The following is a 21,948-nucleotide window of genomic DNA, read 5'->3' as shown; positions in this document are numbered from 1 at the left end:
ATCACAAAGGAGAACAGCGGCATCACCACCTTCAGAAGGCAGGAGAACCACAGCAGGGTGGGTGTGACTGTTGACTGGACAGAGGCCGCAGGACAGTACCTGTCCCCGGGGGACGACTTCGACTGCCTCCTTACCCACCGTGGCCCGAGGTAAAGGCAGCCCAGGGGTGTTTGGAGGTGGGGGTGATGGTGTCAGTGGTGGCTGTGACCGCTCCTGACCTGACCTCAGGGGCGGGTGGCTGCTGGGAACGGGAGCAGGGCAGTGGCTAACGGGACCACACTGGCCCCTCCGCATGCCGGTTCCAATGACCTTGAATTTAAAAGGTGGACAGCTTCAAACTACAAAGGCCTGAGAAGGTGCCCAGGGGTTGTGCAGAGTGGCCAGGGGAAACAGGATGGGAGCCACGTCTTGCCCAGTTTCCCAGTAGCCCTGTGACAAAGTGCTCGTCTTGCTTACCTTGGCAAGTGCAGGTGGCATGCATGCTGTCCCCACGGCAGTGTGTCACCAACATAGAGTGTCACCAATATCAAAACCTGTGAAGAGCTATTTCAGACCTTTGCTCTCAGGCTGGGTGTCTTCAAAGGCCAGTGTGCTCCCGCCCAGAGGCCCCATCAGCTCAGAGCAGGTTATCAAATGAGTGTTCAGTGATGAAACCGAGAGACTCCCCTTGGCCTTGACACCCCCTCCCCGAACGACCCCCAGGGGGCTTTTCTGCAACACAAACCTGCAACACAAGCTGGGCCCCAGCCAGAGCCCGGGCTCCATTTTGGGGGCTGGTGCCTTTGATTTAGATACCAGTCCCCACTACAGTCCTGTCTCGGACCACCATGGCCTCGGAGGCACCAGCTTACTGTCCCTGGGAGGACAAGGGAGTACAGGCCACTGGGGAAGGCACCTGCAGCTGAGGTCCCCGGCCCCATCCCCGGGGTCTGCATTCCTCATGCCAGCCAGGGGGACATGTGGAGCACCCGCTCCAGGAGATGGGCAGGCGCTGTCCGTAGAACTGGGGTGTCCCAGCTCCGGGCTCCCTCCCCGAGGCAGCACCTCTGAAAGCCAGGCCCTGGGTGGTGTCCAGATGTCTGCCCCTTGATCTGGTGCTGGAGGTGACAGGGTGTGCTTCCTTGTGGGTCAAACCCTGCCTCCCTCCCTTTCCTTAGGAGGCAATGAATTCTAAGCGGAGAATACTGTTCCTGGTTTTGGTTCTTTTGTCCCTGATGACGGCCAAGCACTACTTCAGGTAAAACCTGACCCAAGTCTCCAAGAGCCCAGTGACGGGGGGACTGCCCTGCCCTGTCAGAGGAGGCGGGCAGCACTGCCGCAGGCCCAGGAACATCAGGGGCCCATGGGGGCAGGGTCCCTTAGGGTCAGGGATCAAAGCCTTGTGGGGTTGGTGGACAGCAGAAGGCCCGGAGTCCTCGAGGCCATGGGCTCGTCTGACGCACCTGGAGGCAGAGGCTGGGAGTCAGCTCGGCTGAGACCACGTGGGCAGCAGAAGACCACGAAGCCACATGGCCCCAGACGAAGTCCCCAAAGTCAGACGCACCGAGACAGGACCCTGGTCTGCCCTGTTCTGGACGCGATGCCAGGACTTTCCCAGGTGACGAGGACCAGCTCCCGGACAAGGGCCAAACGTGTGTGGGAGCCACTGAAGTGGCCCCGTGACCGTCACCTTATGGCATAGCAGACCACACCCCGAGGCACAGACCTGAGGTGGTGACGAGGCCTGTGGCACGTGAGAGGAGGCAGGTGCCCCAGAGCCCCCTCTGCATGCGAGGACCTCAGGACCCGGCCCTGCCAGCCCCGGAGGTGCCAGGAAAGAGGCACAGCCCTGTTCCCGTGAGGTGCCGACACCTGGGCCAGTGCTGACTCCCTCCTGGGACGCAGAAGCCCCCACCAGGCCTGGTCTGGGTTTGCATTCTTCCTCCTCCTCCCGACTCCTTCTTTTTGGTGCTGGGGTTGAACCCAGGGGGGCTGCACCACTGAGCCACACCCCAGCCTTTCCAGGTTTTGAGACAGGGTCTCCCTAAGTTGCTGAGGCTGACCCTAACTCACCATCCTCCTTCTGAGTTGCTAGGATTGCAGGGTGACCACGGTGCCCAGCTGGGCTGACTGACACTCACCCAGAGCCATCTCCCCTGTGGTCCTGGCAGAAGCCCCCAGTAAAGAGCAGGTTCCCACTGCCCTGAGCCCTGCTGGCTGCTCGGCCAGGCAGCACCAGGACCTCCAGCCCGCACAGCAAGGAGGAGCCAGCGTTGGCTCCCTGTGGACGCCTGCGGCTGTTGATTGGGTGCCAGTTCACATGCCGGGCTCCAGCCCGGGAAGCGGGAAACCACAGTGTGTGCCTGTAGGGGTTTGCCAGACAGAGAGAAGCAGACACGTTGTGGGGCAGTGCGTTTATAGGGCAGGACGCCAGTGCAGCAGGCTCTTCTAGGTGGGTCACAAGCCATCTCCAGTTCCGACCATGTGTCTGATGTAAACAGCACCTATGTGTCCCAGGGGCACCTCTGCCAGCTGCCCTTGCTCCCTCTTGGAAATCTGAACCCCAGTCACCCCTTGCCACTCCCCACGTCCTCCTTAGGAGCAACACGGTGTTTCTGAGCACCTGTGGAGAGGGGAGTCGGGGGACACAGAGACAGATAGGGACAGACATAGGGAGGGAGAGAGAGAGAGAGGAGAGAGAGAGGAACAGAGAGAGAGAGGGAGGGGGAGAGAGAGACAGAGAGGGAGAGGGAGAGAGGGAGAGACGGAGAGGGAGGGAGACGGGCTGGGGCGGGGGGACAAAGCCTTTGCCAACCCGTGGAGGGCCTGCATCTGAGCTTGCAAAGGAGGGAGCCAGACATCTGAAGAACGGGCCTGAGAGCCGTCCAGAGCTCACCCGACAGGACATGCAGACAGAACACAGAGTACAAAGACACCCAGCGTCGTTTGTCATTGAAACCATGAGCTGCCACTGCACACCAGGCTCATTTCTAAAACCCTGAGGTCTGCACAGCGGCGGCAGCAGAGAGGACGGAGGCCCGGAGGCTGTACGGGGGCTCACAGTGGAAGAGGGGGCCAGGGACTCGACCATCCGCCCGGACACTGGGCATTACGCCCGCCTACGTGAGATGCTCAGGCATTAATCTGGTTAAGAAATGAATAAATACATGGAACTTCATTCTAGAAATTTAAAACTTCAAATTGCAAAACGTCTTTGTTCAAATTCAAAGCTTGACTGTCTCCCGCCCCTGAAGAAGGAGGGATCCTGTGCTGGTTGATGGATTTGGGAACTAGAAGACGAGGGTGCCCAGAGGGGCCGAGGGGCTGGACCCTGTTAGCAGGAGCACCCTCCCCCCACCAGCCCCTCCACACAGCAAGGTGACTCAGGGCAGCAGCTGGAGGGAAAAGCTGCTGGTTCAGCCGACGACGTGTGTTGGGTCCGAGGACCTGGGGCTGGTCACAGAGAGGACAGGGCGTGAGAGGGCAGCGTGGGGTAGGCTTGCACAGGAGCAGCCCTGGCAGCCTCCCTGAGGGGACAGGCAAGGGGAGGGAGCTTGCCTGCCCAGGGAGTGGCCTTGTGGCAGCGGGAGCCTGGGGCCAGAGAGCTCTGAAGGGCCGCAGAAGTTTGGGGTCTTTCAGGTCAGGGCCGTTGGGACAGTGCAGCAGCGTGAGCAGGTGTGACTGGAGGTGTAACTAGCTTGCTGCTACCCTGCTGTGAGCCTGGGCTGCAGGGCCACCTCCACCACTGGGGTGACATCCACACCATGGTGGCTCAGCACCTCCAGCTGTCCCAGCACCAGGGTGGCGCTCGCTGCTCTGGCAGGGTCCCTGTGGGATGGTGACTTTCTTCAGGGTGGGGAGCTCTCCAGCCACGTCTCCTACCTGGGACTGGAAGTCAGCAAGACCAGCACTGTGAAGGGGTGGCTTCTGGCCTGGACGACTGGATTCTGAGAGTGTGTGCTGGGAGGTCCAGCGCCGAGGACACACAGATCATGTCTGAGGGAATGCGCTCTGAGGTCCAGAGCACTCTGGACGGTTGGTGCCGCTGCCCCTGCCCTGCCCTGTTCTGCACCAGCTTTCTGCAGAACTGCACCCCTCATGTCCGCCACTCAGCACGGCCTTCCGCAGTTCAATGAGGTGGCCGGTGCTGTCTCTAACAGGCTCTGCAGGACGACTGTCCCCATAGGCTGCGAGGGTCTGAGCGTGGCCAGGCCTGGCTGGGCTGAGCGGACTCGCTGGGCCAGGGGCTTGAAACACGCTTCCAGCTTACGGTGCTTCAGCTCGCAGCATGCTCCAGGGGACAGGACTGCTGTGAGTCCAGAGCATCTGTGTCCAAGAGAGTCCGAGGTCAGGTCTGCACCTCCCGACACGCCTCACCAACACAGGGCGCAGCCATTGGTTCTCAGGAGGAGATCAGCCAACTCCGTGCCCGTCTGGATGCCCACGCTCTGACCTGGAATGTGGATTCCTTCCAGAGTCCCCCAGACACAGGGCCTCCTGGCCACTCTGCCTCGGACACCTCTCCCTGGGCCAACCTGTTCCTCCAGACCCTGTGGAGACCTCCCTCCCACTGCCTCTGGACCCAGGTGTGGGTGGGTGTGCTGGGGGGGGTCCCAGGGGCCAGTCAGTGCTGAGGTGTGTTCCCAAGGCAGGAGCCAGGGGCTGCAGATGTGGGTAGAGCTAGCTCCAAATAGCGTCTCCCCCGGGGGCTCAGCAAGTAGGTGTTCCCTGAGCAAACTGATTCTGTGATGACCTGCTTTCCCCCTTGTCCCCAGGAACTACGGCGTAGAAGAACCTCAGCTGTCAACCTGGTTTAAACCCAAGTAAGAACAAACATGTCCCTTTATGAAAACAGCATGTCTCACTTGAAGGGACGGGTTCCTTCCTCCAATCCCCACGACATAGCGCCCTGGGTCCAGAGTGGTGCCCTGGTCTTTGAGGCTCTGGTGGGTGCCCAGGTTCTGTTCACCAAGCCCCAGCATCTCCGGTGAGGAGCGAGTGGACGCACTCTGTCCACTGGGCTCCGAGGTCCTGGCTTCTCCGGGGTGGCCAAGCTAGGTGCAGCCAACCCAGGCCCCTTCACTCACGGACACTAGCACTGCAGAAGAGAAGAGTGGATTCCCAGGCGGCCATGTGTGCCCACGGGTGCAACTGTGGTCCAGCTGTCTCTGTCAGTTCAGATGGACGGCAGGGCCCAGCCCGCTGTCCCAGCTCCGGGTTTGCTCCTGGAGATCAGGAAGTAGTTGGCTTCAACAGTCCCCACCATGTCCCCGTGACAGAGGTGTGTCTGGTCCTTTAATATCAGTGACTTTTAGTTCAGAAGAGCAACTAAGGGGGTGGGGGACAGGCTGAGTCTCGAGGGTCTGTTCAGGTTTCCCTGCTCTCACCCGCAGGCACGATGCCAATGGTGGTGCTGCCTCGGGGGACCCCCTGGGGCCTCGTCCTGGTGGCTGCTGTGCCTCCTCTGAGGCTGGCCGATTGAGCCGGTCCCTGGGGCTCCGGGCAGCTCACAGGTGGGGGAGGTCCTCATAGTGGGTCAGTGGCTGACCGGTTCTTCTTTTTTGTTCACGATGATGTGTATTATTTGTGGGATAAATTTCTGAAATGGGGTTCTTAGACCAAAGGTCATAACATCAGAACATTTGATGTAAAGTTAAAATTGCTAGATGTCCCTTTAATAATTGTCCCCTTTCATCTTCTTATTCACAGTGGATAAACTCACGTCTCATGAGAACGTTCTCATTGAGGGGTTCAATAAGCAGTGGCAGAACTGCTTATTGAACCCCTCAACTCAGTCTGCGCTCCCGGGACTGTCGCGGGGTTTGGGGGCCTCTTTGTGTTTGGCTGGTCTCTTGGGCGTCCCTCTCTCACCTGGGTCTTTTAGGGGACCCCGGGTGGGCAGAGTGGGTTCAGGACAGCCCATGCCAGTGTCTTGCACAGAGCCCACTCAGGCTGCCTGTCGGTCTGCTGGCTCTTTGAGACAGGGCTGCAGCCTTTCACGCCCACGCCTGGGTGCCTGTCCTTCCCCACCCTGCCTGTCTGTCCGTGCCCACCTCGGCAACACTCACTGACCCAGCTCCCGTCGCTGACCGTGTGGTCCTGGTGGGTTGACCTCCACTCTCCTCCTATCATTCTCTCTCACCTGTATGTGTTCTGAAGCATCCACATTTGAATCTTGGTCATAGCTTTTCAAAGGGACGGTGCGTGTTGGTGGTCTTCTGGGTCTACCCCTTGGTGCCACGGGGCCAGGATTCACCCAAATTTTGCACATTGTTGCAGTTCTTTTTGACATCTGTGTAGTACTCTGGCGTGGAAATGCCCCAGCAGATCCACCCTCTGCCCTGCTCCTGGGGGCTCAAATTGCTTTGCTCTTGGGATCTGTGCTGCCGTGAGCATTTGCATGCAGTGCCTCCTGGTGGAGAGCCTGGTGCGTTGCGACACTGTGGTAACAGATGTGAATGTCCCATCTAGGGCGCAGGGCGTGGTACTTGTTGTACTCTGGCTGCTTTAACAGAGTACCATTGACTGGGTGGCTTTAACAATAGCAAGTTGTCACAGTTCTGCAGGCTGAGTCCTGGGGAGCAGCATGGTCAGGTTCTGGTGAGGGCCCTCCCCTGAGCATGCCCAACCCAGAACTTTGCAAAACCCCTCTGAGAACTCTTTCCACAGCTTTTCCTCTTAAACTCTTTGCTTTGTCCGTGCTGATTGCTACGCGCACGGGGTTGGTCTTGGGCTTTTGATGTGGGGTTTACATTGCTTTTCAAATTTTGAGCCAGCCTGGCTCATCTGAAATCCTGTTGTCATTTCTTCATTATGGAAATCTAACCCTCTCCCCCGTTTCTGACTCGTCTTCCGACCTCGCTGGCCCCTCGGCTGGCTTGGAGCAGACATGAGGATGTCCACTGGGCACGGGGGTGGGGCGGGGGCAGAGGCACGGTGCAGGAGGCCGTGGGCCCACCGTGAGCTGGCTTCGGTCTGTAATGGAGGGTACTTGGTGGGGCTGCTTTTCCCTCCAACTGTCCTTCTGCCACCAGGGCTGGAGGAAGTGGCCTCTGGACCTGGGAGGCAGGCGGGGGCTGAGGAGAGCTAGAGGCAGACACCAGTCCAGCAGTGTGAGCCTCCTGTTGACCGTCACCCTGGGGTGACGCACTTGGCCCTGTGGGCTCTGCACATGCTGGCAGGCAGGACACCGTGCACGCCTCGGAGGGTCCTTCCAGGGCCAGGCCCTGTCTGGCGCCCAGGAGGGGCTGTGTCAGCACGCTGGCGCCAGTGGCCACAGCCAGCACGGTGGCCCTGCCTAACTGTTCTGTGTACTGCCCAGGAAACGCTCGGACGTCACCACCACCACCGACTGGCTGGCCCCCATCTTGTGGGAAGGCACGTTCAGCACACAGGCCCTGGAGAAGTTCTACAGGAAGCGGAACCTCACCGTGGGCCTGGCTGTCTTTGCTAGAGGCAGGTAGGTGCCACCAACATGTGCCCTTCTTGGGAAAAACCAAGGACACGCATCATGGACGTTCTGCCCCAGAGGGCGGTTTGTCCTTGCCATGGCCGCTGCTTCCAGCCGACCTGTACAAGAACTTTGCTGTTGTCACTTTTCCACCTTGGCTGGGTCCAAGGGTCCACTTGGGAGGCCTTTGGCCAGAGTCCACTTAGCTCTGGCTCAGTGGTTCCAAAATTCCAAGGCACGTCAGGCCCCGGGGCTCACTGCGTCCTGGCCCCCTGACTGACCCAGTGGAGGTGCGGCCCCGCCTTCTCTCCCAGGGGATGTTGGGCTCTTTGGCATCAGGCCGCCTTTGGTGGCCTCTGTTCCCCAGAGAACACGTGGGGACACAGGCTTCTTGCTCCGTGTGTCCCAGGTTTGCTGATGAGTACCTGGAGGTGTTCCTGCAGTCGGCCAACAAGTACTTCATGCCCGGCCACAGGGTGGTCTTCTACATCATGACCGACGACTACGTCAAGCGGCCCAGCATGGAGCTCCGTCCACTCTGCACCTTCCAGTTGCTTCTGATGGAGGAGGAGCAGTGGTGGTCGGACATCGACCTCGTTCGCATGAAGGTCCTGGGGGAGCACATCGTGGCGCACATCCTGCAGGAGGCCGACTTCCTCTTCAGCATGACGGCCGACCTGGTCTTCCGGGACGACTTTGGGGTGGAGACGCTGGGCACCTCCGTGGCGCAGCTCCACGCCTGGTGGTACTTCAGGAACACCCGGAATTACCCTTACGAGAGGCGGCCTCAGTCCTCGGCCTACATCCCGTTCGGACAGGGAGACTTCTTCTACGGCAGCTCCATCATTGGGGGCACACCCCAGAGAGTCCTGGACTTCATCAGGGACTACATGGAGGGCGTCATCCACGACCTGAAAATCGGGCTCAACAGCACTTTCGAAAGGCACCTCAACAAGTTCTTCTTCCTCCACAAGCCCACCAAGCTGCTGTCCCCCGAATACGGCTGGGACCCCAGGTTCAACCCCCCGCCCCAGGTCCACTACGTCAAGGTGGCACTGCACCCCGAGAGGAGCTGAGGGGGCTCCATGCCCTCAGGACACACTCGCAGGACGCCAAACCTCCCCATTTATAGATTCAAAACGTACCCCCCTCCAGAGGGCTCTTCCTCCTCATGATTGCGACTCCTCTGGCTCGGCTGACCTGGGATGAAGAGTGAGGGTGTGCTGAGTGTTGGTTCACGGAGGCTGCCGTCTGGTGGTGTGGACAACGTGAACAGGCTTGTGACACAGAACAATTTTATTTTCTTTTAACGAAGGGAACACTCCAGTTCAGAAAAAAGTCTGTTTGCAAAACAGAAAAGTGTTGTTAAATAAACGTAAAAAAAAAAAAATCTGTTTATTCTCCCAGCATGTGGCACGGGCTTGGTGTTGGATGCAGGAAGGTCGTGGCCAGTCTGTCCTGCAGGTGACAGGTCCTAGGTGGCTGGAGGCGGGCTCTCTGGCGACACAGAGGTGGTGAGTCCAGGGTTTAAAGCTGGCCCTTTTGCCTCTGTTCCTGAGGAGCTGTTTGCTGACTACCTGCTGAAGCCTCTCGGTCAGAGGTGGCCAGGATGGTAGTGTCCTCGGCAGCCCGGGGGCTGTCAGGAGATGAGCCCTGCAGGCTCAGGGGGCCACTGCTCTCTGGCAGGCTTTGGGCCCCTACGCAGGGGTGCACCCTGAGTGCTACGGGCTGAGGAGTGGTCCCCCTGCCTCTCATTTTGGAAGCCCGAGCCCTGGTTTCTGAGAACGTGACTGGGCATTTACAGAGGTCATTAGGTCAAGATGAAGCCCGTAGGTTGGACCCAACTCCAGTGCCACAGGAGTGAGCTCATCAGAAGAGGAAATCAGGACTGGGACCCATGCAGACGGATGACCAGTGAGGCCCAGCCCAGGAGAGGCCTTGGAGGAGCCCACCTGCGGCTCCAGGCCCTGGACTTGAGCCTCTAGTGCTGGAGGGGCCTCCTGCCCACCTCTGCCCAGGTGCCTGGCAGCCTAGTGAACTGGGGGGTGTTCTGGAGCTGGCGGTGACCCTGCTGCTGACACCGCAGGGCAGATGAGAGCCGAGCGCTGTGGCCGGAGGAGCTGCCGCCTTCAGGGTCAGACCCGGGGCCATCACCCGCGGTCACTCCTGTGGCCTCCCGCCCGGCCCTCTGGCACTCCGGGCCAGGCTCGGCTCCCGCTCAGCCGACTGCTCTGAGTGATTTCCCCCTTGCATTCAGTGTCTCCACAGATGCCAGGAGTGAGGAGGGGGAAGGACCCTAGCCACAGCCCTGTCCAGGGCCATCTGTCGCTGCCCTGGGTCTGACCTGGCAGGCAGGGGGACTGCCCTGAGCAGGGGCTCTGCCAAGGTGGTGTGGAGGCAGGGAGGGTTGTGGAGAGGAGCTCAAAATGCCCACGTACAAGCAGCGGAGCCAGCATCAAGGCAGAGCAGGCCCTTGGTTCACCTGGGGACAGAGGTCAGCTGGCCAGTGGGTGGGCTCCCGGGGCCACCCTCAGGCCTGCTGAGGAGTCCAGGGAGGCCTGCCAAGCCCTGTCCTTACTCGAGGGCCGCCCTTCCCGCACAGTGGGCATCACTGAATCTGTCTAGAAATGTCCCTGTCTTATTTGGTGGACAATGCGGTGCCTCCTGCTGGGTGCCTGGGAGCCCGGCCCCCTCTTTTCACATGGCACTCGGCGGCAGCTCTGGGTTCCGCGAGTGTGCAAATAGCCCCGTTTGGGGTCTTTTGCTCATTTTTCTAACTCCCATTTGAATTAGGGAGTAGCTTTGATATGTATTTATCTGTGTGATGGGAATTCATTGCCAATTTCGTGGCGAATATTAGTGACACTTTTTGTGTATTTCAGTTCTGCAGGTGATAACTGATGTGCGGGGATCCAAAGGCTCGATGGGCCCCTCTTTTCCCTTGGGGTTTCCGTCCTACCTGTTGGCACCTCGGTCCCCAAGTAGAGGGAGGACAGAAATTTCTAGGTTTCTTCTTTTCTAGAATGGGTCAGGAGTTAACGAGTGGCCACCTCTGCCCTTCCTGTGCCCCCAGAGGTCTCCCCGTTGCCGTCAGCTCCTTTATTCAATGCAGGTGCCGTTAGGGTGGGCCATTTTGTCACCCGTGCTGTGGGGACGCGTGTTTGTCTGCTGACCTCGAGCCTTGCTGTCTTTCTTCCTGCCCTGCGCTCGGGCCCCGTGACTTCCCCTGTGGTTACCTCCCAGAGGCAGACCGTTTCAATGCTTTTCTTTTTAAACTTTCCTAAACTTGTATTCTTTCTTTTTTTTTTTTAAATTTTGTTTTAAGGGGGGGGGGGAGAGAGAGAGAGAGAATTTTTAATATTTATTTTTCAGTTTTTGGCGGACACAACATCTTTGTTGGTATTTGGTGCTGAGGATCGAATCCGGGCCGCACGCATGCCAGGCGAGCGCACTACCGCCTGAGCCACATCCCCAGCCCCTTGTATTCTTTCATGTAAATTTTAGATTTGGGTTTTTTTCAGGCAAACGTCCCCCTGGAGCTCGGCCTCAGGGGCTGGCATGTGGAGGCCAACTTGAGCTGGGGACCTGTGGGACCCCGAGGAGCGCGGGCATTTATTCTGTTGGCCCTGTTGGGCAGTGCGCCTGCTGAGTTCGCCTCTGTCACCCAGCCACACCCCAGCCCCGGGCGTCTCTCTGAGTCCAGAATAAGGATATCTTTATTTCACAGGAAGTCTGCACCTTCTTGGGTTATCACATTTCCAGGGCTGCTGGTTATGGGGAAGCGGCTCTGTTCTATTTTGTCACCGTGTCACCAGCTTTTGAGTCACCCCTGGCAAAACCCTCCTGGTGGCGGTTCAGTGTTTTAGGTCATGCTTGTTTCACTCTGGAGGAGCGTGGGGACAGCTGGCCAGGCGGGGCTCCTGGTAGGCTTGGCAGAGGTGTCTTCTGGGCTGGGCACCTGCCAGGCCTGTCTAGGTGGGTGTCAAGGACTCTGACCTGGTTTCCCCGGAGCCTGCCCAGCTGGAGCAGAGGTGGGTACACACTGTAGGGCCCTTGGCTCTAAGCCAGGCGTCCACCGGCCTCAGTGCCCCAGTCCACGCATCCCTGGCAGCCCCAGTTGGCTCCCAGGGGGCAGTGTGGTTAGAGTCATGGCCATTCTCCAGAGTGGCCCAGAGCAGACCCAGGGGGCCCAGGTCAGGGGCAGGAGCGCCTGAGATGAACCTCCTGGGGTTGCCTTGTGACACACACCATGGGGTGACACTGTCAGCCTGGGCCGGCGTGAGGACCTTGGCAATCTGCTCCTGCAGGTGTTTCTGCGGAGGTGGGGACGTGGGGCCACACGCCCCTCCCACTAGTCTCTTTCAGGTGCAGGCCGGGCTGGGAGATGCTATGGGTCCTTATGTGGTCAGCTGGCAGGTGGCCCTGTGACCCACAGGGAGGGGGGAGAGGACAGACCTCAGGGGCTTCAGGCTCCTGGGCAAGTCCCTGGCCAGAAGACAGGGGAGCTGGGGTCAGTGCAGAGGGATGGAGGCCCAGGCAGGAAGGCTCAGGGAGTGGACTCCCCTGGGCCTGGGCTGGGGCACTGTCCTATGGAGGGACAGAGAAAAAGGCCTTCATTTGGTCACTCTGAAATTGCTCAGGTAATGAACCAATCACTGGACGGGCCTCTTGTCCCCCGCCCCCACCCCCACCCGCCGTGCTCGCCTCCCGTGGACTGAGTGAGACCCCACAGGTGAAGCAGCTGCCCAGCCTGAGTGTGCTGTGGATGCTGCCCGCGTCAGCTGTGGTCTTCAGCTGTCGTGGTGCCGGGGGGCTGGGAGGAGCTGGATGCAGCTTACCGGCCACATTGAAGACCGGGGCGCTCTGCAGGCGGAATTTCTCCACGTACTCCCAGTACTTCCCCAGCCACGCGGGGTCCTCGAGCATTCTTCTGGCTGAAATCACAGGGCTGTGGTAAGGGCCAAGGCCCAGGGCCGCATCTTCTCCACATCCTCCTCTGGGGTGAACAACAGGGAGGCTGAGCCTGGGCGGCAGGTGCCAGCCCTGGGCCTCAGCCCTCTGATGCTGCAGCTGAGATGCAGGGCACACACTGGGGCTGGCCCACTGTGGGGCCATCTGCCCTGCTGCCACCAGGCCCAGCCTGTCCTCTTCCCTGGACTGTTGCAGTGGCCCCTGCCCTGAATCCCCTGAATGCAGCCCAAGGCACAGCCTCCCAGGGCTCCTTGAAGGAGTGGGCCCGATGCAGACCCCAGAGGGCCTCCCGCCTCCCCTCTGGTGATCTGGGCGACATGCTGGCCAGCACTGGAGAGAGCAGGCCACTTACCCAGCAGTGCCCATAGGCTGGTAACCTCGACGTCCTCAAAGCGTACGTACAGAATGAGGTTGCTGTAGTCGGAGCTGACGAAGCAGACGTGCATGCTGCCCCCCGCGACTGGGGACCCCAGGCAGCTGAGGCACCACACCTCTCCTCCTCCCCGGCCCCCAGCCCCTCCCACGGGCAGCACAGAGCCGTCTACGGAGGACGCCCCGCTTCCTTTCAGCTCGCGCTCTTCCCCACCCCCCGAAGCCCACAGCCTCCTGGTGTCAGGGCAGAATGGAGCATCTGGGGCCCTGCTCACCCCTCCCCACTCAGCGAGGGCCAGACCCCAGGCTGGGTACTCACAGGAGCCTTGGTACTGGCCTGGCAGCCCAGATGGGTGGATGGTGACGTTCATTCCTCTACACACCCCTTCTCCTCTGGGAAAAAAACGTCACCCTCTTATGGCTCCCAGTTACCTGTCTCAGGGGGACATTGGGGAGCCCTGTGCTGGGAGCGCTGGTGTCCCCATGCTCTTGGCCCCTGGGGCTTGGGGCAGTCTGGCACTTGTACCTGCCTCAGGGTCAGGCATCTGGGGGAGGAGGATGGGGCCACGCTGCCCAGGGTGGAGCTGAGGGGCCCTGCGCAAGAGTGAGGGAGTGGGGTGGCCTGTTGCTGGGCGGACCCACGTTTCCTGAAGGGGATGGACTCATTCGCCCCAGGTTCTGAGCCCTGGGTCTTGGGGGTCAGGGACCTGTCTGCGCTGTTCCTGTTTGTCCAGCTCCGTGTGTGGACAAGCCCCACCCCCTTGGCCCTTGCCCCAGGGGCTCCAGATCCATGGGCAGGGTCAGGGCATGTGCTTATGGACCCGTGTCCCTGGGGCCACGGTGCGTCTGTGTCTAGAACAGGCCACCAGCTAGGCAGTGGTCTTTTCTCCTAGGCTGGGTGCAGGCTGGCACAGTCCTCGTGGGGTTAGTGCTGAGCAGTAGTGGCCCTGGGCAGTGCTCCTCCGTGAGGCTTCTTGGGAATAAATTAGCCACTTCACTTATTCATTGATAATTCATATTTGAGACAGTCTCAGCTGGTTCAGGCTGATCTTGAACTGCCAGCTCCTGCCTCAGCCTCTGCAGTGACAGGGATTCCAGGCTTGTGCCATGTGCCGGGCAAGTCGGCTGCTTCAGATTGCTGGAGACAGACGTCTGCCCCCTGGGCTAGCACGGTCTCCAGGCTGGAGCTGAACATCACAGCTGCTGGCTATGCCCTGGGCCCAACCGCCGGGCCTGGCCATGGCCTAGGCCTATGGGTTTAGGGGTCTGTCCCTCCTGCTGGCCCCTCTCTTGGAGTGTGAGGGCTTGCCCCTCTCAGGGAAAGGCCCCCAGCCCAGCTCACTGTCATATGTCTCCCTGGTTTGGGCCTCTGGTGCTGTCCTTGGGGGCCTGGGTCTGAGAAGGAAGAGGTAGGGCCCACGCTCACATCCAGAACAGCACCAATGCCAGGTCCCCACCCTCTCTGGTCCAGATGGAGTGGAGAGCGAGCCTCAGCGGGTCAGTTGGCAAGACCAGGTCTGTGTGGCTGGTGGCCAGCTGCATGGTGAACCAGCGTCCCTCCATCTGTGGGAATGTGGGCACAGGGACAGGCAAGGCTGGCTAGTCCCCTGTCCAGGATCCGCTGAGCCTGGCCAGCAGGTGGCCACGGTTCCATTGGGGGCCTATTGGTGGACTTCCTTGGGGTCAAGTGTGGCTTCCCTTCTTGAAAACATTTAGCCTGCTCTTGACTCTCAGGCTCTCTGCCTCTCTGACCTGATTCCTGACTCTTGCTGCCCCCTTCCACGTCCACTCCCCAGTCTGAGCCAAGCTGTCTCCTCTGCGAGTCCAGGGAGGGTGGCAGGAGAAGGGCCTGTCCTGCAGCTGCTCTGGCTGCCCCTCCTAGCCTGGATCCTTAGTTCCACATCTGACTGTGGGTGCTGAGACCCCAGAATGGGTGGGCAGGGACAGACAAGGACTCTCTCTGCTCCCTGGTGTCACCCAGTGGGGGACTCCTCAACCCAGCCCTGGCTTTGCTTGTGCAGTTGAGGCCCTGCAGGCTGCGGGGACCTCTCTTGGCTTCTGTCTCTTGGGAGAAGACAGGAAGACCTTGAGGTTCATGCCCCTGGGACCACCAGAGCTCCTGCAGCACAGGCTTGGCCGAACCCCAACCCCTGCCTCTGGCCTGAGCACCTCCTCCATGTGACGCTGTCCAGTCCCTGTCCTGGTACCGTCTGAGGGCTGGGCCCACGATACCTACCTTTTGTGCGTCAAAGCCGGGCTGCACTGGCACCTCTTCCAGAGTCCCCTGGGTGCTGGCCAGGCCCAGGCCGAGAGCCAGCAGCAGCAGCCCTCTCTCCAGCATCCTGGTGCCAGGTCCTGGGAGCCGCTCTGGCTAACTCCCCTGCTCTGCGAACGTCCTCCAGCAGCCACTTGTCCCCAGCAGCTGCCTAACCAGCTCTGGGTCCTCCCAGCCCTGAGCATCCCAGTCCTCCCCCAGGACTGACGCGGCCTCCTTGCCCCCACCCGCCTGTGTCTGGGATGTGAGGATGTGGCCTGGTTGTCAGGCCAGCCTAGCCACCTGCGGGCCTGCCCTGGGAACCTGGGGGTGGGCCTCCTGCCCAGGGAGGCCCGGGAGGACCCGGGAGGACCCGGGAGGATACAGACGTGCCTGCCTCGCCCACAGGCTCCTCCTCCCAGGCCTGTGAGCAGGAAGGCAAGGACCACTCGTGTCCCCACTCACCTGCACCCACTTAGCTCCTGCCTGTGGGGGGGTTGAAGGGGGTGGCACAGAAGGCCCTCAGATGGCACTGGGCCTGGGCACCAAGCCAGGGCTGGTGCTGATTTGTTCTGTTATGAACGTTATGAATCAGCCGCCTCTCTCCACCCCACAGCCACCCCCCACCGTGTGTCCAGGATGGTGTGGGCTGCCCACTTTTGGGGGTCCACCTTCTCCTTAAGGGTTCCATGCCTACCCCGCAGCCCAGCCCTCCCCACCTTGTGCAACTGCAGAGATGCCAGCTGGTCCCCGAATGTGATGTCTGCCTCTGCACCCCACCTTCTGCCGGCCCTTCTCACCTCGTCTCCAAGCCCTGCCCTTCTGCAGGCCTGGCCTGGCCAGGAGCCGAGCTCAGAACTCACCCCACCCCCCGCACCCTAGCCTGGAGAGCTGCCCCAACAGGATCCAGTTCCACATTCTGGAATCTGGTGCAGAAGTGACCAGAGGCCCAGGCTCCCCTGTGGCAGAGAGTTGGCTCTGGGAGTGAACGACCCTGTGTGGGGCTGGAGGGTAGAGTTGGCTGACCTGTGCCAGGCACTTGCCCAGCACCTGTCCTGGGAGTTCAGGGTAAAGTGAACTTCCCACCAGCTTTGGTGTGGCATGAAGAGGTCACCAGCCAGAGCAGGCCTGGTCTGACCAGCAGGGCCCTCCTGGGGCTTTCTGTGAGGCAGAAACTGGGCCCTCTGGGGTAGGGACAGCCCCCTGAGGTCAGCCTTGGCTTGGGGCTGGGCTGGCAGGTGGGGTGGCCTCCCACTCCCGGACACAGACACCGTTGGCTCAGGCCTTGGGAGCTGGACGAGGACAGGGCAGGGCCTGCCTCCCACAGCTGGAGACAGCGCCTGAGTGGCACACTCCCGCCTGCCCTGTGGGCTGAGCGCGCTGTGCTCGAGGGCCCCTGGAGAGTGGCCCGCAGCTCTCTGCATCCTGACCATGCTTCCCAGGCCCAGGGAGCGTCCCCCTGTACTGGCCACTCTGGGAGGCCCTGGAGGGACTTGGTGGGGTGGAGCAATCTGCCCCCTCCCTCCCTCCCTCCTCTGGCCACAGCGACACTCAGCCTAAGTTATGGGCTCAGGAGGATGGATGCAGACGGGGTGGTGGTGGGGGGGGGACTCCTTTGGGTCTGAATGGGATCACCAGGGCCTGCGGGGCCTGGCACACCCTGTGGCCCCTCCAAAACCCAGCTGCTGCCCTTGGTGTGGGATTCTGCCTCTGTGAACCCTGCCTGTGCCCCAGGGGCTGTTTCCAGGGATGAAGAAGCTCTGCTCTCCACCACACCTCCCTCTGCCCAGGGAGGTCCCTCCTCTGAGCAGAAAAGAGCCCGGCTGGCCTCTGGGCACAAGAAGCCCCAGAGCAGATGCAGGACTGGTTTATTGTACGGGGGGAAGGGCGCAGGTCAGGAGGCATCCAGAAATGGGGCCACAGGAAACGCTGGCTCTGGGCTGCACACAAGGAGCCCTGGAAAGCCAGATGCTTTGCTGCTGATCTCCGGCCCAGCAGGACGCCCCCCGCCCCACCCACGTGCTAGGGGAGCACTTGGCTCCTGGGTCAGGATAGGGGGGGTTCCCTGGGTCTGCCCCTCTCTGCATGGTCCTGCAGCCTCGTTCCCCAGGCCCTGCATACCCCATGGCTGAGCAAGAAGCCAAGCTCCTGCACCCCTGGAGCCTCGCGGGCCTCTGCCTTGAGCCCCCTACACTAGGCCAAGGCCTCCAGGTCACAGGCGCTGAGCCTCCTGTCCCTGGTCTTGAGTGGTGATTCCTGGGTATCCTCCCAGATCCTGGAGCCACTGAGACAGCCTCAACCCTGGCCTGGGAGCCTGCCTAACGAGCCAGAAGAAACGGTGTGGGGAGGCATCCTGCCCTGGGAGCAGGGAAGGACCCAGGGGGGCCCTGGAGGGATGAGGGGCTGACTGTGCTTGGCAGAGCTGTAACGGGCACCAGGATGCAGGGAGCACTGGGCCAAGCACAGGATGAGCCAGGGAGTGGCCGGGAGTGTGTGTGTGTGTGTGTGTGTGTGTGTGTGTGTGTGTGTGCACGCTCACTGTGGTGTGTGTGCACCGTGGTGTGTGTGTACAGGGGTGGGCAGGAAGGGGGTGACTGCAGATGAGGAACAGGGAGGCTGAGGCCAGGGGCAAACCTCCCTTCTCCTGGGTGGCTGGAAGCTGTGGCCCATCCTGAGATCCCAAGCTGGGCTTCTGAAGAGGGGCCCAGCTCCTCTGGGCTGGCCTAGGTCCACCCGATGTTCTGACTCAGTCTGGGTCCCAGAACACAGCCTCTTAGCAAGCATAGCCCAGTGGACTAGGGGCTGCACTGGGCAGGGTGGTCCCCAGAGAAAGCCACCTGCCAGAACTGGTGGCAGTAAAGACAGGGGACAGGCAGGTGTCTACTCACCTAGGACCCCAGGGAGGTGCATCTTCCTGCAACCAAAGAGGGAGCAGAGATTACTGACCCCAGATGAGGCCATCCCAGCCCATGCGGACCCCTCCTCCTGCCCACTGCCCTCTCTGGCCCCAAGGAGGACTTCCTACGGGGGGGTTTACCCTGGCCAGCGTGTTCCAGTCCCTGTGAGAAGTGGCACCTGCCGAGGTGGCTTACCGTGAGCAGACAGTTCCACAATGTTGTCTGGCTGGATACCTCTCCTGAGCGTGTGCTTCCTGTACGCCTCCTGCCCCACCTCGTTCACCAGGAAGGTCCTGCCTGCAGCCCCCGGAGTCAAACCCCCAGTCACAGGGGACTGCAACCTCTTGGAACCCGCTGGAGGCCAGCAAGGAGGGCCCTGGGGCAGCCCCTGGGGAAGCCTCCAGCCCTGAGCCCCGCTGCCCACTGCGGCCTGCCGTCCAGCCAGGACCCCAGGTCTCCCCGCCCTGTCCTGAGACATGCGCTTCTTCCGCTGTCCCGGGTGGGATGGGGCTGGCACCTACCGTGGAGCTCCACCACGACGAGAGCACCCGCTTCACGGCGGTTCTCCAGGTCCATGATGAGGAAGCCATCGTCCACAGCCACGAAGGTGAGGAAGTTTTTACCTTCGTCTGCAACAGAAACCAGGATGGCGCAAGGCCTGCTGGGTCTAGGCACCCTGCCCGCCAGCACCCGCGCCTCCCCCAAGGGCTCAGCCTGCCCATCGCTCAGCATTGACTGGCTGGCCACAGCCTAGGACCCTGCCACGCAGACCACGGACTCCGTCAAGCTCTGTGTCTCTGTGTCATTGTCTCAGTCTCTCTCTGGGGCAGGAGGCAGGGAGGGCAGTGCAGGGGGAAGGGGGGCCAGGACTCCCCAGTCTTGACAGAGCTGTCTATGCCTCCTGCCAGGCTCCAGCTCTGCAAATGCTAGACGCAGCCTGTCCATCAGGCACCGCTCAGCTCCGCACCCTCCTCTCTGGGGCGCAGGCTGGTACCCTCTGTCCCTAGATGACCTGCCCCCACCTCACAAATGTTCCTTTGTGCTTTGGGACCTACGTTCACCGGGGAAGTGTTAGCCGCACCCCAGGGCCTGGGCAAGGAAGCGCCAGAGCCATTCTCTCCATCGTCCTCCCTCCAGCTGGAGCCTGGGGGAGGGCCCAGGAGAAGGGCCGGCAGTCCATGAGGAACCGTGGCACCAGGGAAGAATAGGGGCTGCCGCTCTGGGATTTTGAAACTCAAAGGGATGGCTACCAGGCTGTGGGGACACCTCCCCCTTCACCCACTCCCCCCTTCACCCACTCCCCACTCCAGAATATTCCTGGCCAGTTGCCTTTGTACCCACTCATGGCCAACCCCTGGCAAGCCGTGGGGCACTTTGACTCACACTCAAAAGTGTAGCGGCCGGGCGTGTTGGTCTTCTTCCCAATGTAGAATTCCTGCACGCACTTTCCATCTTTCCTAAAAGAGAGCAACGTCCTCCCTCCTTCCCCCTCTCTCCCTCTCTCCCTCTCCTTTCCTCCCTCCCTCCAGCAGTGTTTGGGGGTCCTCCTGGGCGGGGTGTCGAGGGCGGGAGGTTGAGCTGTGAGCAGCTGGGAAGCCCGGGGGAGAGGGGTTGGGATGTGGCCGGGCGGAGCCAGGATGGGAGACATGCCAAGGACGAGCCCCAGCCCCTCGCCTGTGGAAGTAGGTGATGTTCAGGTCTCCGTCCTCCAGGAGTTTGATGCCAGACATGGAACACAGGTAGGAGCCTCCTTCCTCAATAACAGACGGGTCAGTGGCACCGAGCTTGATGGTGTGCCAGGGCCCCTCCACCTGCAGGCAGCAAGGCCCTGTCCTCACCCTGGTGGTCCTGGGGAGCCTTCTTCCCTGGCGCCTGGTTGCAGCAGTGGGCAGGGGCAGGGTTGCCCCGGAGGGGGACAGGGTGCAGACCCACCTTATCTCAGACCTCACGCTGATAGGGCTTGAGGGCTGCGACTCTGCCCCCAACCCAGCCAGGCTGGCCAGTGTAGTGTTGGCCATGACGATGCTGATGGGCAGGTGTGGTTCCTGCACCCCAGCCCCTGGCAGAGTGGGGAATCCTCTCACACAGAGGCTGTGGGCCGTGTGCAATGGGACACATGGTGGGGAGCTCTGGCCTAAGGGTCCCGTCCTTCTTGTTCAGGCCCCAGGCTTGCAGCCCTCCTGGGGGCTGGACACTGTGATGGGCTCCCTGAGGGAACCCAGAGGAGTGAGGGGTCACTGTCTCAGAGCTCCTGGCCTCTGGAAGGACACTACTGTCCCTGTGGGTTCTCAATGCTGAGGCTGGCTCACACCCACTGGTCTGCTGCCTCCCAGCTGTGGGGGGCATGGAGCTTGGTGTCTTCCTGTGTGACACGGGCTGATCACTGGCTGTGCTGAGGAGTGTCAGGGTGTGCAAGGGGCTGTGATCATGGGGGTGCACACTGGGGGTATTGGGGTACAAGGGGCCCAGGAGCAGCCTCAGGGATGGGGGGACCTCCACACCCTCCCTCCAGCCCCCAAGAGCACCTGTTCAGGGTGGAAGCCGGGTTGCACAGGCACCAGGCTTTGGTCCTGCTGGGCCCAGGCGAGGCCCAGACAGAGGCTGAGCAGCAGCAGTGTCATGGCCCTGTGTGGCTGTTCCGTTCGGGATGCAGCTTGCTGGATGCGGTGTGGACAGCCCTGCTCTGTTGCCTATATACTGCTCCAGAGCCAGGGCCAGGGCCAAGCCCAGAGGGAACAGCCCCCTGCTGCCTCGCCCCGTCTCCGTCCTTGCACCATCCACCGGAACCAGCGTGTTTGCACAACAGGGAGTTTGGAGAGGGTCGCTGCCAGCCCTGGGCCATGAGCTGCTTCCTCTGAAAAGGTCTTGACGGGGCTCTGGGCCAGGCCTCCAGGGCCACTTGGCTCCTGGACTGAGAGGCCTTTGTGGTGGCCTGGGCACGTCTGGGGCTCCAGTGGGCTCACAGGGCTGAGGGTCCTGCAGCCTCAGCACCACAGGCCGTTGGTACGAGTGGGAGTGGCACCCCTCTTCTGGAGAGGCCCCGCTTCCCCTGGGGGCTGGGACCCACGAGTCGAGGGCTGTAGAGCTCCCTGGGGGGCCTTGGGCCCTCAGTCCCAACCCCCACCCCGAGTGACTGCGTCGTTGCTTTATGGGTCTCTGTGTGGAGGTGGGCTCTGGGGCAACATGGGCCTCTGGGGCACTCTGGGGCACAGCAGCTGGACATGGGACAGCTGAGGCTGGCCTTGCCCTGCTTTGGGCTGGCTAGTCTTTGTGGCTGGCCCTGGTGCTGGCCTCATGCTGGTGCCCACTCCCAATGCCAGGACTCCAGGCTCCATGAGACCTGCAAGGGGCTGGGAGAGGCCAGGACCTGACCTGGGTTATGCTGAGCCAGGGAGAGGACACGCTTCAAGGGCAGGTCCTCTGAGCCCTGCCCTCTGTGGCCACAGGAGCCCATGAAAGCCCTGCGCAGCAGAGGCCACGTATCCGGCTTGGCCCAGCTCCTTACCAACGTAAGGAGGCAGAGCTGCTCAGCTGGCGAGACTAAAAGGATTACGCTGGCTGAGAACTCGGAGTCATCACAGGTGCAGGCCGCCGGCGGGAGAAGCACGTGGCTGCTCATGGGGCAGCTGGAGGATGGTCTGCTGGTCATGGGATCATACGCCCAGATGATGGGCAGGCCGGGGGGGGCTGGGGGCAGCGGGGACTGGGTGCAATGGCTTGCTGTGCCATGAGCCCCATGGGGACTCCTTCTGGCTCTCACTGCTGGCCCTTGGGCTTCCTGTCCCCTATGGGGTGGGGAGGCCAGCTGCAGCCGCTGCTGGATCACGTGGCGTGTGTGTGCATAAGTGTGCCTGTGAGCGCCTGTGCCCGAGTGTGCACACATGTGAGAGTGAGCGTGAGTGTGCCCGTGCGTGCACATAGTTCCGTTTGTGTGAGTGTGTACTGTCACGCCTGTAGCCGGGTTGTGCCGGGGCAGAGGGTAGGATGCCAGGAGAGGAACAGGATGCAGGGCCCCAACACAGGGC

At 61.3% G+C, this 21,948-nt stretch overlaps 3 protein-coding genes across 3 annotated transcripts; 1 reads left to right on the top strand and 2 right to left on the bottom strand.

Annotated features, from left to right (window-relative positions):
- Window positions 1-1,163: 1,163 nt before the first annotated feature.
- On the top strand, window positions 1,164-8,505 carry Glt6d1 (glycosyltransferase 6 domain containing 1). Its single transcript, XM_026395620.1, has 4 exons — window positions 1,164-1,237; window positions 4,755-4,802; window positions 7,301-7,438; window positions 7,839-8,505. The coding sequence occupies exons 1-4, from the start codon at window positions 1,164-1,166 to the stop codon at window positions 8,503-8,505; spliced, it is 927 nt and encodes a 308-aa protein (XP_026251405.1).
- A 3,470-nt stretch (window positions 8,506-11,975) lies between these two features.
- LOC144254353 (beta-lactoglobulin-like) lies at window positions 11,976-15,113 on the bottom strand. Its single transcript, XM_077797368.1, has 6 exons — window positions 15,009-15,113; window positions 14,199-14,335; window positions 13,092-13,165; window positions 12,753-12,860; window positions 12,268-12,363; window positions 11,976-12,016 (listed from the first exon to the last, which is right to left on the bottom strand). Exons 1-6 carry the CDS (start codon window positions 15,111-15,113, stop codon window positions 11,976-11,978), a joined length of 561 nt encoding a protein of 186 aa, XP_077653494.1.
- A 2,801-nt stretch (window positions 15,114-17,914) lies between these two features.
- On the bottom strand, window positions 17,915-20,544 carry LOC113187666 (major urinary protein 20-like). Its single transcript, XM_026395621.1, has 6 exons — window positions 20,449-20,544; window positions 19,598-19,734; window positions 19,307-19,380; window positions 18,445-18,552; window positions 18,119-18,220; window positions 17,915-17,940 (listed from the first exon to the last, which is right to left on the bottom strand). Exons 1-6 carry the CDS (start codon window positions 20,542-20,544, stop codon window positions 17,915-17,917), a joined length of 543 nt encoding a protein of 180 aa, XP_026251406.1.
- Between the last annotated feature and the right edge of the window lie 1,404 nt (window positions 20,545-21,948).

Source organism: Urocitellus parryii, chromosome 4, assembly GCF_045843805.1.
Source record: "Urocitellus parryii isolate mUroPar1 chromosome 4, mUroPar1.hap1, whole genome shotgun sequence".
NCBI classification, from domain to species: domain Eukaryota; kingdom Metazoa; phylum Chordata; class Mammalia; order Rodentia; family Sciuridae; genus Urocitellus; species Urocitellus parryii.
This window is presented reverse-complemented; position numbering and strand designations above follow the sequence as displayed.